Source organism: Branchiostoma belcheri, unplaced genomic scaffold (assembly GCF_001625305.1).
Source record: "Branchiostoma belcheri isolate BF01 breed outbred unplaced genomic scaffold, Haploidv18h27 scaffold21, whole genome shotgun sequence".
In the NCBI taxonomy this organism is placed as follows: Eukaryota; Metazoa; Chordata; class Leptocardii; order Amphioxiformes; family Branchiostomatidae; genus Branchiostoma; species Branchiostoma belcheri.
In genome coordinates, this window is record NW_017803602.1 from 748,293 (window position 1) to 761,738 (window position 13,446).

A 13,446-nucleotide genomic window follows, 5' to 3' on the forward strand; every position below is an offset into this window, starting at 1 on the left:
AGTATTGCAATTACAGAAATGAATGGCACTTTCCTGATAGTGATATTGCACTATTTTGTGGCATAAATGTTGAAAGTGTAAATACCAGCTTTGCTGAGGAAACTAGATTATTGAGAAGTACACCTGTACTAGTAGCAACATGTTGAAAATAGTTCTGAAGGTCGCTGTGTATGACTTTATTAATATTCATCCTGGTGTCTGATTAGGTGCTGTATGCATATAAATGTACATGCTATATACAACTATTACAGCATGTAGGGATTCACCTATGTGTGAAAGTTAAAGAAAAAACATTTAGCATAGTCAAGTCTTGTTTGTAACATTTCACATATACAGAAACATGCATAAGAACTTACAAACAACTACATTTTGTAGAAGGCAGAAATATGTCTGTATCCCTCCCACAGTTCTGGCTGAATGACCTTGCATCTGTGCTGAATCTGAAGTTAGATGCTCCAGATTTGGATCCAACGTTCTACCAGCAGCCAGCAGGTAATGTTATCAGAATATCTGTATATAGATTATCAAAGATTATTTTGATACAGTCTTTATTTTATTGACTTATGTATTCAAACATTTTTAAAGAAGTGTGAAGACTAGCCAACTGCTGCCTGGCCATTTCTATCAGGAACCCCTTGAAAGACTGGATACTACTACTACTAACTACTAGTACTGTTCTAGAAACATAAAGTCATTCAACTCATATTCAAAAAGAGTAATCAACTCTTGTCTCAGTTATACAAAATCTTCCAAAGATGGCCTTCCAATACAACCTCTGTACATGTACATCTCTCCACAGACTATCCCCTGTCCATACTGCCCAAGCCTGTATACAGTGTCCTGTCGTCCACTGTAACCAGCTGCCCTCTCCAAATCCAGAATATCTTCTTTGAACACTGCCTTTACATGATGGTGAAGGAGATGACAAATGGTGAGGAGAATGTATTGTTAACGTACAGGCCTATAGCTGAATACAATGCGATTCATTGAGTTTCAAAAATAATTTACTGGGAGATGAGAAAAATGATCTTGACATGTATTCTTTTCTATGACGTGTCTGTGAGTGACGTGTCTGTCTCCCAGTATTGATGAAAAAAAAATCATGCTGAAGTTTATTGAAAATAGGGAATGCAGCACAGGTAGGATCTGATGGGGGTAGTGATAGACACTGATACTGTCTTACAAAACAGAGTTTGCACAAGGCTGTTTTCTTAATGTTGATGTTTTTTGTTTGTATTCAGGGACTCCAACATACGGTTACCGCATCTGTACACAGTTCCTAGCACAGACTAGACCTGAGGTCACAACAGCAAACCTACCCAAGGTACATGTACACTTTTTACTAGAAATTCTGTTTCAGTACATGGCATCTTCTTAAATTCAAGCAAAAAAACAGCTTTCCTTAAGTTTTAGATGCATAGAAAAACTAATTCCTCATTTCAATAAGAAGAGATTTCGAACTTTTGGAAGTCTTTGTTGAATAGTGTTATCAGTGGGGATTTACATGTATTTCATACATGTTTTGTATCCCACATAGTTTGCTGATTTACTAAAAACCACTGTGAACAGACCAAATGTCTGCCTGTCCATCATCTGGGCGCTCAGCCAATCAGGAAGCAAGGATTTAGCAATAGGGTTAACAGGTGGGTCCATTCTTGTAAATTTTTCTGTTTTGAATTCCTGAGTAATTTTTTTGTATTTGTATGTATATAAAAGTTTATAAGCCTTAAAGGTAACAATGAAATTAATGTTTAACACTTGAAATTAACTCCATCATCTTGAATCTTCATCAGTATGGTTGCAGCTGTTGCTGCCACACCTGGGCACAAAGAGCTTGTCCAGTTACATCATTGGGATTCTGGAAAACCTCTTCAAGTAAAAAAGACTTCTTCAATCTATTTCATTTTGTTGTTGGATTTTCAGTGTTTCTGGTGTGGCATTATGCTTGCCATTGAATGATAACCCATGTTGAACTTATTAGAACTTATTAATAAGTGATTTGCATTTTAAAGATACATGTACAGCCTTGTAAACTAACATGATGATGATTAAAAACTTCTACTGACATTGCCCACATCAACATTGTTCATGATTACCATTTGTTTTAACAGGAACCACAAAAAGACCAAGGCATCTCACAATTCCATTGGACCACATGAGTTCTTCCCTGTACTGGACTTTGTTTTCACTCCTAACACTGCACTTGCACAGAGGTATGACATGGCTTTCTGCTTATGCTACTTTGGGAGAGATTCAATGACAGAATTATTTTCATATTTAAATGAAAATGCTGCTATAAACTGTTCATATCTCAAGTCATAGTCTGTTTTGAGGATGTATACAGTCTAAATTTCATATTTTTTCTTACACTAGTTTACAACAGAGACTACAAGCAGTTTATCCTAAAATCAAGGTAACTCTGAGCCAAGTGGCTCTTGTGCTTTTTTGTTCATAACTTTTTTTGTTTTCTCTTGCCAAATAAAGTTCTTCAACTATAGCCGACATACATGTAGACTTTATTCTTGAAGAGTTACATAATATCACAGTAATATATATTTTTTTAATGGAGGCCTGTCTGATTTAAATTTTAAGCCACCAAACTGTACTTATGTATAACTGTATGTTGGTATACATGTATAACATTCCCTGCTTGGTTCACATACATTTCCCTTTCTTACTTTTTTGACAGGACCTTGCCCTGGGCCCATCAGCCAGCAAAACACCCTGCCAGTATTTCCCTTCACTGCTGGCCCGGGCTACTCCAAACTGTCCTCCTGCACTCAAGACAGAGGTAGGGCTTTGGATGTACTTTTACGTTGAAGCAGACTACAATGTATACTTAACGTACGTGTTCACCCTAGTTATTCTTTTATTATTATGCCCTAGTGAGTAGATCGCCTTTTTCACTACTGGTTGCATCCTCTCCCTCCACCAGCTTTTACCTTTCCTGGCTAGGTACCAGTTTACACTTGGGTAAAGTTAGGAAAGTCTTGTTAAGTGTCTCTCCGAAGGATGCAATGTCTAGCCAGCAATGGTATGGATCAAACCCACAAGCTCACGATCTCACCTCTGTTAGCCTAGGTACTCTACCATTGGACGTCAAAAGCCAGGTTATGCATCTACATGTAGCACAACTGATACATTTAGGTAAATGTATTCCAGACCCCTACATGTACATTCACATACTGATGCTGATCTTGGTCATCCCCTAAAAGTATCATCATCTTGTCTATGTCTTGTCCACAGATCATGGAGCTCCTGGTGCATTGTTTGACATCTGACCCCCAAAGCTTCAGCAACTGGAGACAGATGTACACCAAGCACCTCCTCCAGTCTGGGTAGGTAGAGTGGGTTGTGTTGAGTATTCTACACATAAGAGTAAATCAAACATGCATGTACCAACATTTATAGAATGAAGTAATCATGCATCTTACTTCTTTCCGTTAGCCGTAGTTTAGGCAGTAATGGCAGATATGATATTGGTTCTGTTTATTTTGGGTTTGTGCTCCACAAATGAAAATCAATGGAAGGGAGGCCGTGGTACCGTATCTCTTTACTGACTTAAGTATGTCTTATAATATTGATGTAACATTATCTTGCAGAGTTCTCATGAGGTACATGCTAGACAACTGGGATAAGGTCTCTAGAGTGGTGAGTTAAGATTTTCCATATTTACCATGATACCATACATACATACAATGCAAAATACTTCACATAATTCTGAAATCCCTGATTTCTTGTTATTCTTTGTATATTATCTATTTGTTCCTTTTTTGATACATGGTTTACTGTTGATTTGTTACAGCTCCCAGTGAAGTTTGTCCAGGAGACTGTTCTAGCATTCAGTATTACAAATGAAGAGATGGCAGCCCACACCCCAGGAAGGGAGGAGTGTCGGAGTGCATGCAAGGTGCAATATCCCAAGCTTCTTTTTCAGAAACTTGATTTTTGCCACTCTTAGTCTTACTAGTCATGAAAGCTCATGTTGCAAAGTGTATTGAATGAAGTAGACATCATAACAGTACAAAATTCTCAAGAGCCCCTCCACTATTTCCAGGAACTGTTGCTGAAGATGAAGAAACCAAAGTTCCCATGGGGACGGCTCATATTCACCATCCTATTGCTGGTTGTAGCAATCCTAGGGCTAGATATTTATACACATGGAAGTTTCCAAGGTAAGCTGAACATGTATAAAAGAGAAGTAATGTTTCTATGTTAGTTACTCTGGAATGTGCAACCAGTCTAGCAATACATTTAGCATATCACCAGTAACCAACAGTGCTGTTCCACCACGTGTCATATTATGTATTTGTTCTGCATAACCAGTAAACATGAAACACACCAGTTCTGTACAGGTACAGTAAAATACAAGCTGTGTAAGACCGGACTGTAAGGGTTGAATCACTAATACTTGAATGCTCCCCTACTATTTTCAATTGAAGTTTAACATGCTCTCCTTATATGGAACCTCCTGATTTATATCTCATACCTTTCCTTTAGCCTCCACCTCCCACCGTGTGCTGAAGGACTCTGGCCTACTGGCAGTGTCCCAACAAGCCTGGGTCAAGATTAGCTTCTACAGCAGGAAAGGCACTGACTGGGCCAGGGAGTGGGTGCCCTACTACTACAGCATGGTGGGAACTTTGGATAATGACTAACTGTTGGAAGTCTGTTTTGCCAGATTCTGTTAGATATATAGATTCATTCCCACATTATTTATGAGGTCACGCACATTGTTAATCTGGCATAGTTATTACATAGTAATGTTAATGGCTTAGTTACATGTAATAACCTTGTGTCAAAACCTATTGTGTCTCTTTCATTCTCTCTGCAAATCCAAACTTAACATAGCTTCGGTCTCTTTTGTCCTCTCTGTAAGAGACTCGGCAGCTACAATATGTTTGGATACCAAACTGCATTGTACCTTATGTGTAACAATTATGCCTTGCATGTAGGTAGCAGAGGTCATGGACCCTTACATCAAGCTGTTGTGGCAGAATTTGTACGACCTTGGCATGTGGATAGCTGAAGTGTCTGCACCTCTCAGGGCCTGGCTGGACAGGAAAGTTCCACTGGTCCTGGAGTGGGTACGTTTTCAATACATGTAGGTCTGGTAAAATTTGATTGTAAGAACCATAACATACATGTAGCAGGTGCTGGGTGTGTGTGAATGTGCAGTATGTGGAAGAATTCAGAATTGTGTATGTGGAATTACACATACTATACAGTACATGTGTTTTACACATACAGTACATGTGTTGACTACATGTACTGTATGTGTAACATGAATAGATTATGTATTAAATCCCCTCCACAGTTCCATTACATTGGCAAAAACCCAAAACATTTCCGGTTGGACTAAAATCTCCAATTTCTTATTGTACCTATTCAGATTGATGCCAAGGTCCCAGTTGTGGTGGCCACCATTACCCAGGTCATGTCCAAGGTTAATGTTGCTGCCCAGGAGTACTGGGCAGTCCTGAAGCCCCACGTCATGGTAGTGTGGACAGCCATGGTGGACAACGTCCAGGCTGTGGGCAGCTGGCTTGGGAAGAATGTCTTCACGTGAGTATTAGGAACAGTTTGTCACACTATAGGTGAGAAGTAATGGATGCTTGCAGAGACCAACTTCTCATTTGGACATGTTCAGTCATACTTGGCACAGAAGTATTGTTTTGGGTGACTGAGCCATGGGTCTGTGTCTGTATGTACAGAAAGAGCAGGTTGACAGCAGGCAGCTGGGGTAAGATTGACAGGCAGAATGACACTCACAGGTAAATAGATCAGACACAGACTAGTCCAGGGGGTAAATTAAAGGTCACAAAAACCCAACATACTTCCAGGAAGTCTGAAATGTCCAATTTCATTTTTTCAGACTACATTTTGGATTGATAACTATTACATGTAACAATAAAACTAACAACAATCATGGATGCCACAAATTCACAATTTTGACCTCTTAGGCTTCATACAATTTTTTAGAGGGAGGGAGCAGTCTGGTGTTACATATAGTCATTGCAACTGTAGACAAGAGATAGTCTACATGTAAGAGATGTATGTATGCAGAGAAGTGTATTTTGTTGTTCACTCCTACAGTGGAAAGCTGTCTCCTGAGGCCCTGCAGGCTTCCATGGTGATGGTCTGGGAGTATGTATGGACATCCAGCACTGCTGCCAAACAGTGGATCATGGACAAGTTTAGCACGTAATGAAAATGTTACCATCATCAGTGCAATCTCTTCACCTCATCCTGTGATAATTTGACTCCAAAATCTGGGTATGTTACGTAATGTAGAAAATTACTCTGCTCTGGCCATATATATAGTTAAGATATGAAGAAGAGTCCAAAACATCTGTATCAACACATGTACCATATGTGCTCATTTCCTCATATAATTTCAACCTGGTACTACATGTTCAGTGGCATTTTCCTTTATGACAGTCATGTCTAATTACAATTACATAGAATATAGATCAGTTTATTGTTTGGGTAAGATGGAATATTACTTTGATTCTTTAGATATCAGTGCTTTCAAATAGCAACATTTGAAAGAAAATACCTCCATTCTAAAACAGAATCTACCTGCCAGGTCAGTAGATAAACAGCAAAACACCCATACACACAGATTGCTCTGGCAGCTAAATTTTGTGACAAAGATAATTTAGCAGTAAGTCTGTAACAAAAAGGGAGCTAATGTCTTACATTGAAAGTGGAAGAAACATTGTGATATGTGCCAGGACTATGGTGTCTTGCTAATAAGTTAATGACATTTCTCATCAGTTAAAGATCTAGAATATTTTTTCCTTAGATATAATACATCTTCTCCATGACCCACATTATTAATACTAGGCAGAGAAACTATTTATGACAAAAGGTAAATTTTAAGTAAATGATAAGAGCATTGAGATATCCCACCGCATATTTGCTAAGATGAGCAATATTGTTGCTGTCAAATGTACAGGCTTTAGCACAAGTAAATTTCATTCCAAAATATGTGTCCGTTCTCGATAAGGGACACATAACTTTGTTGCTGTTTATTGAATTAGATGTAATTTTGCAAATGATAAAAAACAAAGGTAACTATTAGTTATTGTTCCAGTTGTTGCAAACCATGTAAGACACAACAATGTATAGCTTCTGTTTAATTACCCACCCATTGGCAGCCAGCAGACTACACAGTAATGTTTTACAACACAGATACATCATTACATATTAGGTAGTTTGAGACATAATGCTCTTCCATGTTCATTTATAATACATTGCATAATAATTATGTTTCTATGGTAAAACCTGATGTTTTTGCCACTTGAGAAAATGTATGCCGTACAAGCACAGTTTATGTAGACCGATCCCATACTCCCCTTCCATGGCATCAAATGTAGAAGTGCAAAATAAAAACATAAAAATAGAAATATCTGACGTGCATGCAGCCACTCTCTTGTCGGTTGAGCCGCTAAGTGACGCTCTCTCTTTCGTTGAGCTGCTTATTGTGATGGACAGTCAGGATTGGTCTGTTAGATGGTTCTTTATAACAAGGCTGCATAAAGCTAGCTAATTCAGTGCTGACACACAACAGGACTACATGTAATTTATTCCAAACTTTGTGAGGTGGAATTTATTAAAACATCAATGTAACATACATGAATGAGATAGCATTCCCTATTAGTGATGCATACCTAAACCCAATTTTAGGTTCAGGTCCGGATTCAAGTCCAGAGGTTTAGGTTCAGTTCCGGACTTGTAAGTCCGGACCTAAACCCATGGCATATACAAAATTGTATGTTGGCAACCTTGCAATGTTGTCTGGGTGAAATTGGCCACATAACATGGAGGCCGGTACTTGACGATGCCCGATGGCAATGTTTTCTTCATTTTGCAGCAAAGATTTTGCAATCTACGGAAGGTTTTAGGTGGTTTGGAAAGAAAAGGGGTATGTGAAATGGTCTTTTATGGTAGTAAGTCCGGACTCAGTTCTGGACTTTTAGTTTTTTTTTGGACTTGAACCTAAACATTCTTACAAGTCCGGATCCAAGTCCAGTGAACCGGTATGCATCACTATTCCCTATGTTGCTGTTAGTAGTGACCCGTGAAACTTATGAAAACCAATCAACAGCTTGCTCTTATGTTTGCATGTTGAGATACAATGAGGACAGCCATATTTTACACAATTGTAAATAAATTAATTCCTTTGGCTTGAATAGCTTAAGGTCTACCATAAGGATTGATGTTGAACAGTCATATAGAAGGTTACAGTCACATGACCAAATCCTGTTCTCTCATTGGCAAAATCACTAATTTTGATAGACAGTCAGGAATGGTTTATGGTTCTTTAGGAAGTGGGATGGTAAAAGCTGTGCATGTAATGAATGTGGTGTAAATAACACCCACCCAAACTGGTTTTGCAGCATGTGTGAAAAAACATATTACATGTCATACGGAGAAGAGAGAAATTGACAATTATGATGGTAACAATACCATGTATCTGTATCTTTATAGCCAGTATAACCTGCCCTTTGGCGTAACACACCAACTTTAAAGCATGTGATGCAGCAGCAGCTGCATATATTACACTGAAATGACCTGTGCAGGTCTATAACAATGTGCTGTAAACAATAAAGTACATCAGCATCTAGATTATGTCTGATTATTTTTGTCTTGCTAAATCCTTCATGGGAAAGATTACAATATTCTGTGAGTGATCTATTTGTCAGGAAAGAAGACTTTCTTGGTGTTGTTGTAAAGAACATCTGCTAAGTCTGTTACATCTTCATTCCTGGCTCCAGCCATCACCTCCAGAATCTGACTGAATTGGAAAGAAAAAAGATCTTTAGTTGTAAAGCATGGTACAGCTTGTTGCATCATCAAGTCATTGTGACCATGGATCCATGTATAGGTCAGCAATGTGTACATGTATGTATTCCATGTAGTCTATTCAATTTCAAATACTGAGTAAAGTTCATTTCTTTATGCGAGTTATTTTCAGCACCAAGGACAGGAGATGTTTTCAGCACCAAGGACAGATCTGAGTCTAATCATGGATGGAGATTACAGGCCACATACTCCTTACATGTGAATTGTGCTCATAAATACACTGTATAGCATGGTATAGCTTTTGTGTGACACTATTGGTCAGAAGACTAATGCTAGAAAGTCATCACCTATCCATGTCCAGCGTCCATGCTAGAAATTATCTCACAATATTTTAGAATAACAAAAAATAGTTACATGTCACAGTAGGACATTTGCACCTCAAACAACAAGACCTGCTATTGGTTTGAAATTTATATTCTTTTTCTTTCCCAGCAATTTGCCATATTCTCTTATTCCTTTACAATAGATTTTTAGTACTTACACAATATGACAAGGTTCATTCCTGCTCTTGACACAGTGTCCTTTCTCCCATTTTTCTTTCTTCTTTGTTGGAAAAGTTGTCTTGAGAAGCTTAGCACCTGCATGGCTTGGCCTCACCTCACACCAAGGTGCATCTGACAGAGCAATTAAGGTCAATACAACAAAGTCAATGTCCTTTTCAGTTAGTGTTTGGAAATGAAAAATAATGTAGTTACTTATGGGAGTATAGAAGTATTGTATTGGGTGGCTGAGGTATGGGTTTGTGTGTCTTGTCGAGTTGACAGCACATGGGGGAACTGGCAATCAAAAGATCAGACACAAGAAACTTGGTTAACTCGAGAGTGGGTGGACAGCGCTTGGATGGGGAAGATTAACAAGCAGAATGACAAGAGGTTATAAAGCCAGACACAGAAAATGAGGTGGACTCATAGGGGAAGATTTGTTATTCTGTGTATAGGACATTCAATTTGTTATACAGGTACAAAAAATGCATACATATACAAACCTGTTTCTATCATGAGTCTATCACTGGGAATTGAGCACATTGTTTCTAAGTTTTCTGCAGTCTTCAAAGAGCTGTAAGAGAAAAAAGAAAGTTTCTCCAGTACTAGTGTATGAAAATGTGCACATCAAAATGAGTTGGAGAATAAGTTGAAGAGTATAAAGAAATTGGTTCTTGTTATAACAGATTCTTACCAGCCATTTATTCCAATGTAAAGTCCCAGGTCTAAAATTCTCTGTGCATCCTCTTTGCTACCATCAAAAGAGTGAACCTGGAAAAAAATGACAGCATTATCTACTGTAAATAATCATTAAAAGGACAAACAAACTCCTGTTTATGTACATGTATCCTCCTTGCAACTTACCACACCTTGGGTGATCCTGTCTTTGTTTTTTGACAAGATATCTGAAATAACAACGTTAATAGTTATTAGTAAAAATAGTCATGCTTAAGGGAAGTGAGAAACATGTAGCAAGAGCATGGGTAGGGTCTGCATGGAGATAGAGATATTATTCTATAAAACACATGACATATAATTCACAACAAGTGGGATCCTACAAAAATCTAGTCATTGATAAATAATCTATTGGAAAATAACACCCATCTTCTTTAAATCAAAGTTTCAGACAGTTGGATATTTGCTTGCTGATGAACTCACCAACAAGATCTGAGGCAGCATTCCTACAGTGTAGGAACATCGGGAGCCTGGTTCTTTCCACGATGCCCAGTTGCTTCTCAAAATACCTGAAAATATTATGAAACTAGCTTTGTTAATTCTTACTCAAACATATTCATATTTGTGGTGACAGGAGTCTAAATCCCTCCTGTTGTAAAATTGCAGCAAGGTGTAACCCAACACCAGTTACCATGTGACAGACGTCTGGTTCTGGTGATGGACCTTTTGTATTTGGAACGGAAGAAGAAACAGCAAAAACAATGTTTTCCTTCAGTAAACATAATTATTTTACATACATGTATAAATCAAACCTACAAAATGTAATATTATCAAATATGAATGTGACAGTTTTTCTATCAGGCCTTTTGTTTCAATATACGGTTGAGATTATGTCCTGCTTACCTTAATTGTATTTCCTTTGCACAGAAGTTGAGCCTATCATAGTCTGAAAATAGTTTAGAAAAACATGATTTTAATAAACCTGTTGTTCAATGTATATAAATCCTTGACTTTGCTGGACAAAGAAATGCAATAAATGCACACTTTTTGTAAAATTAGAATAAAACAGCTTTAAACTTAGACATAGCGAAACCTATTTAGTAAACCATCACCAAAAACTACCAGTAGTAGCTTTCATTGATTACCACTGTTATGCATCAATTTTCAAAACATTTATGACCATTATTCCCAACACAAAACTGCACGCAACTAGTTATGAGTTCTGCTTGATGAAGACAAGTCATACCATGCACCACGTACACTGTAATATTACACACCCAGTCCAAACTCCCCTACTGCCACCACTTTGCTCCTGTTGTTCTCGACCAGCTCTGTAAGCTTCTCCAGATAGGAATCAGGGTCTGACTCTTCGAATTCTCCACATCTGGTGGGGTGGCAGCCGACTGTACAATACAGGGCATCTACAACAAAAAATTGAACATGTCATATATCCATGAAATTATTGTAAATTCATTTTTGTGGATTTCTTATTTCAATCATTATTGTAAATTTCTTGCTGATTCTTTATACACATTTTCCTACTGCCTCTCATAGTCATACTAAGGCAATAGACATGTAACACGTTCTGCATATAACGGGAAATTGAAGACTGGAGATGAGATAATCTTTTCTGGGACCTTTGAGCTAATTTCCTGTCAATGCATCCATATGGCAACATCTTTCCTACTGTTGCCACTTCAAAAAATATTACTTCAAAGCTTTGGATTACCTAAAGTTTAACATTTTATGTTGGCCAGCTGCTAGCTACATCCTTGACATAAAAATTTCATCCTCTTGGTCTTACCATTTTTTTTTGCAAGTTCAAGTGCCTCCCTGCTGTCCTGAAGGCTCCCACCGGTCACCATGATCTGTCAAGGATTACAGGCATTATTTGATTTTCATGCATGCAGCATCACATATTAAAATAAAAGAAGCAACTTGACAGCTTTGAACATCTTCATTCTACAGATACTACATTTATATGCAATAATGGCAGGAGGCCATCACAATTGACATCAGGTTTAATACTACTGTAACTGTACAGTATTTTTGAACACATTATGTTATATTGAAAATTTATTAACGTCTTGCAAATTGTCTTTTCAATTACCCTTTCAACTCCATTGTTGAAGGCACGTTCAAGGACATCTTGTAGGTCATCTGGAGGGAGCAAAATCCAACACTGTCCATTCACTTGATTTATACAAATTACATAGCAATAGATGGGACCCCAGAAAGTGCGAAATGGAACGAAATGGAACGAAATGGAACGAAATGGAACGAAATGGAACGAAATGAAACAAAATATGTATGAAGGAAAGCCGTTAAGCCATTTGTGCGTTGGAACGGCGATGCTAGTGTCCGCTTGACGTCCAAATGGCTTAGAACCGCAACGTTTAAGATCGATCAGGGTATGTTAATGATAAAGTGACCGCAACGTTATAAGATGGATCAGGGTACGTTAAGAATTAAGTGACCACAACGTTATAAGGTACGTTATAAAACAATTGAGTTTTGAGGTGAGCAGTCAAAGTGTGCTTCTTTGTGGCCTCTGTCTGTCCTAGCGGTATGCCCAGGAGGAGGAATTTTATCACCAGCCGCGTCCCTTACATGTGCACGATGAAATGAAATAGATAGCAAAAACGCACTAACGTTGCCGTTCCAACGTACTTCATACATATTTAGTTTCATTTTGTTCCATTTTGTTCCATTTTGTCCATTTCGTTCCATTTCGCACTTTCTGTGCACCACAATAGATTGCATATACAGAGAAAACTTATTCTAGTAACGTTATCTATTCAAATACATTGGGGTTGAATTTCATCACATAGAAACACTGTATGGAACTGAAAGGAGTTTTTTTCATTTACATCTCTAAGTGATATAACATTTACCCGCATTTGTGACTTGACCTATAATAACTATGTTTATGTTATAGATCCATGATTTTAGTATGAACGCACAATTTTATTCATGTTGGACATATGACATGATGTCAATTTCTTTTCATTGACAAGTTCTTCACTTTGGCATTTTCAAAACAGTCCTGAAGCCGAGTTGGAACTTTATTATAATTTATAAATGGCTATTATATGATAGTGAGCAATCATAAATAAGGAGAATAAGATTGTTGTTTACCCTGGTGCTTCTGTGATCCATGGTACAATCCTCTGAACATTCCATCTGAGAAAAAATCTCTTGTCAACAGCAGAATGGAATATCATATTTCAATATAATTTCAGTCAGAATAGACAAATTCAGTGAAAATACCAACGCTGCTGCAGAAAATTCACATAATTTCACAATATAACACAAGGATCTTTTAGTATGACTGCATATCGAGGCTATGTATGCGTGGCCCTACAGCATATTGAACAGCGGTATAAAGTATCTGATTTCTCTGTTACACAAACATAAC

The 13,446-nt window shown here is 37.8% G+C and overlaps 2 protein-coding genes across 3 annotated transcripts in view; one reads left to right on the plus strand and one right to left on the minus strand.

Moving 5' to 3' along the window:
• LOC109469680 (transmembrane protein 214-B-like) overlaps positions 1-7,419 on the plus strand; it is an 11,499-nt gene extending 4,080 nt beyond the window's left edge. Inside the window, exons 6-20 of the mRNA XM_019768234.1 lie at positions 800-931; positions 1,242-1,324; positions 1,538-1,643; positions 1,794-1,875; positions 2,112-2,213; positions 2,374-2,413; positions 2,690-2,791; positions 3,247-3,338; positions 3,603-3,651; positions 3,806-3,910; positions 4,058-4,175; positions 4,501-4,634; positions 4,956-5,087; positions 5,393-5,565; positions 6,097-7,419. Of these exons, the coding sequence (XP_019623793.1) occupies positions 800-931; positions 1,242-1,324; positions 1,538-1,643; positions 1,794-1,875; positions 2,112-2,213; positions 2,374-2,413; positions 2,690-2,791; positions 3,247-3,338; positions 3,603-3,651; positions 3,806-3,910; positions 4,058-4,175; positions 4,501-4,634; positions 4,956-5,087; positions 5,393-5,565; positions 6,097-6,208 (1,562 nt within the window). The 3' untranslated portion in view covers positions 6,209-7,419. The remainder of the gene's footprint in view (positions 1-799; positions 932-1,241; positions 1,325-1,537; positions 1,644-1,793; positions 1,876-2,111; positions 2,214-2,373; positions 2,414-2,689; positions 2,792-3,246; positions 3,339-3,602; positions 3,652-3,805; positions 3,911-4,057; positions 4,176-4,500; positions 4,635-4,955; positions 5,088-5,392; positions 5,566-6,096) is intronic.
• Positions 7,420-7,947: 528 nt separating this feature from the next.
• LOC109469713 (putative deoxyribonuclease TATDN1) overlaps positions 7,948-13,446 on the minus strand; it is an 8,456-nt gene continuing 2,957 nt past the window's right edge. The window contains exons 1-11 of one of the 2 annotated variants that reach the window (XM_019768292.1): positions 13,167-13,246; positions 12,139-12,188; positions 11,833-11,896; positions 11,306-11,449; positions 10,932-10,974; positions 10,512-10,597; positions 10,218-10,258; positions 10,048-10,124; positions 9,857-9,927; positions 9,353-9,485; positions 7,949-8,803 (exon numbers count right to left, since the gene is read on the minus strand). In XM_019768292.1, coding sequence (XP_019623851.1) covers positions 8,701-8,803; positions 9,353-9,485; positions 9,857-9,927; positions 10,048-10,124; positions 10,218-10,258; positions 10,512-10,597; positions 10,932-10,974; positions 11,306-11,449; positions 11,833-11,896; positions 12,139-12,188; positions 13,167-13,206 — 852 coding nt within the window. In that variant the 5' untranslated portion in view covers positions 13,207-13,246 and the 3' untranslated portion in view covers positions 7,949-8,700. Of the gene's footprint in view, positions 8,804-9,352; positions 9,486-9,856; positions 9,928-10,047; positions 10,125-10,217; positions 10,259-10,511; positions 10,598-10,931; positions 10,975-11,305; positions 11,450-11,832; positions 11,897-12,138; positions 12,189-13,166; positions 13,247-13,446 lie in introns of those variants that run through there. The other variant, XM_019768290.1, reaches the window with a different exon arrangement.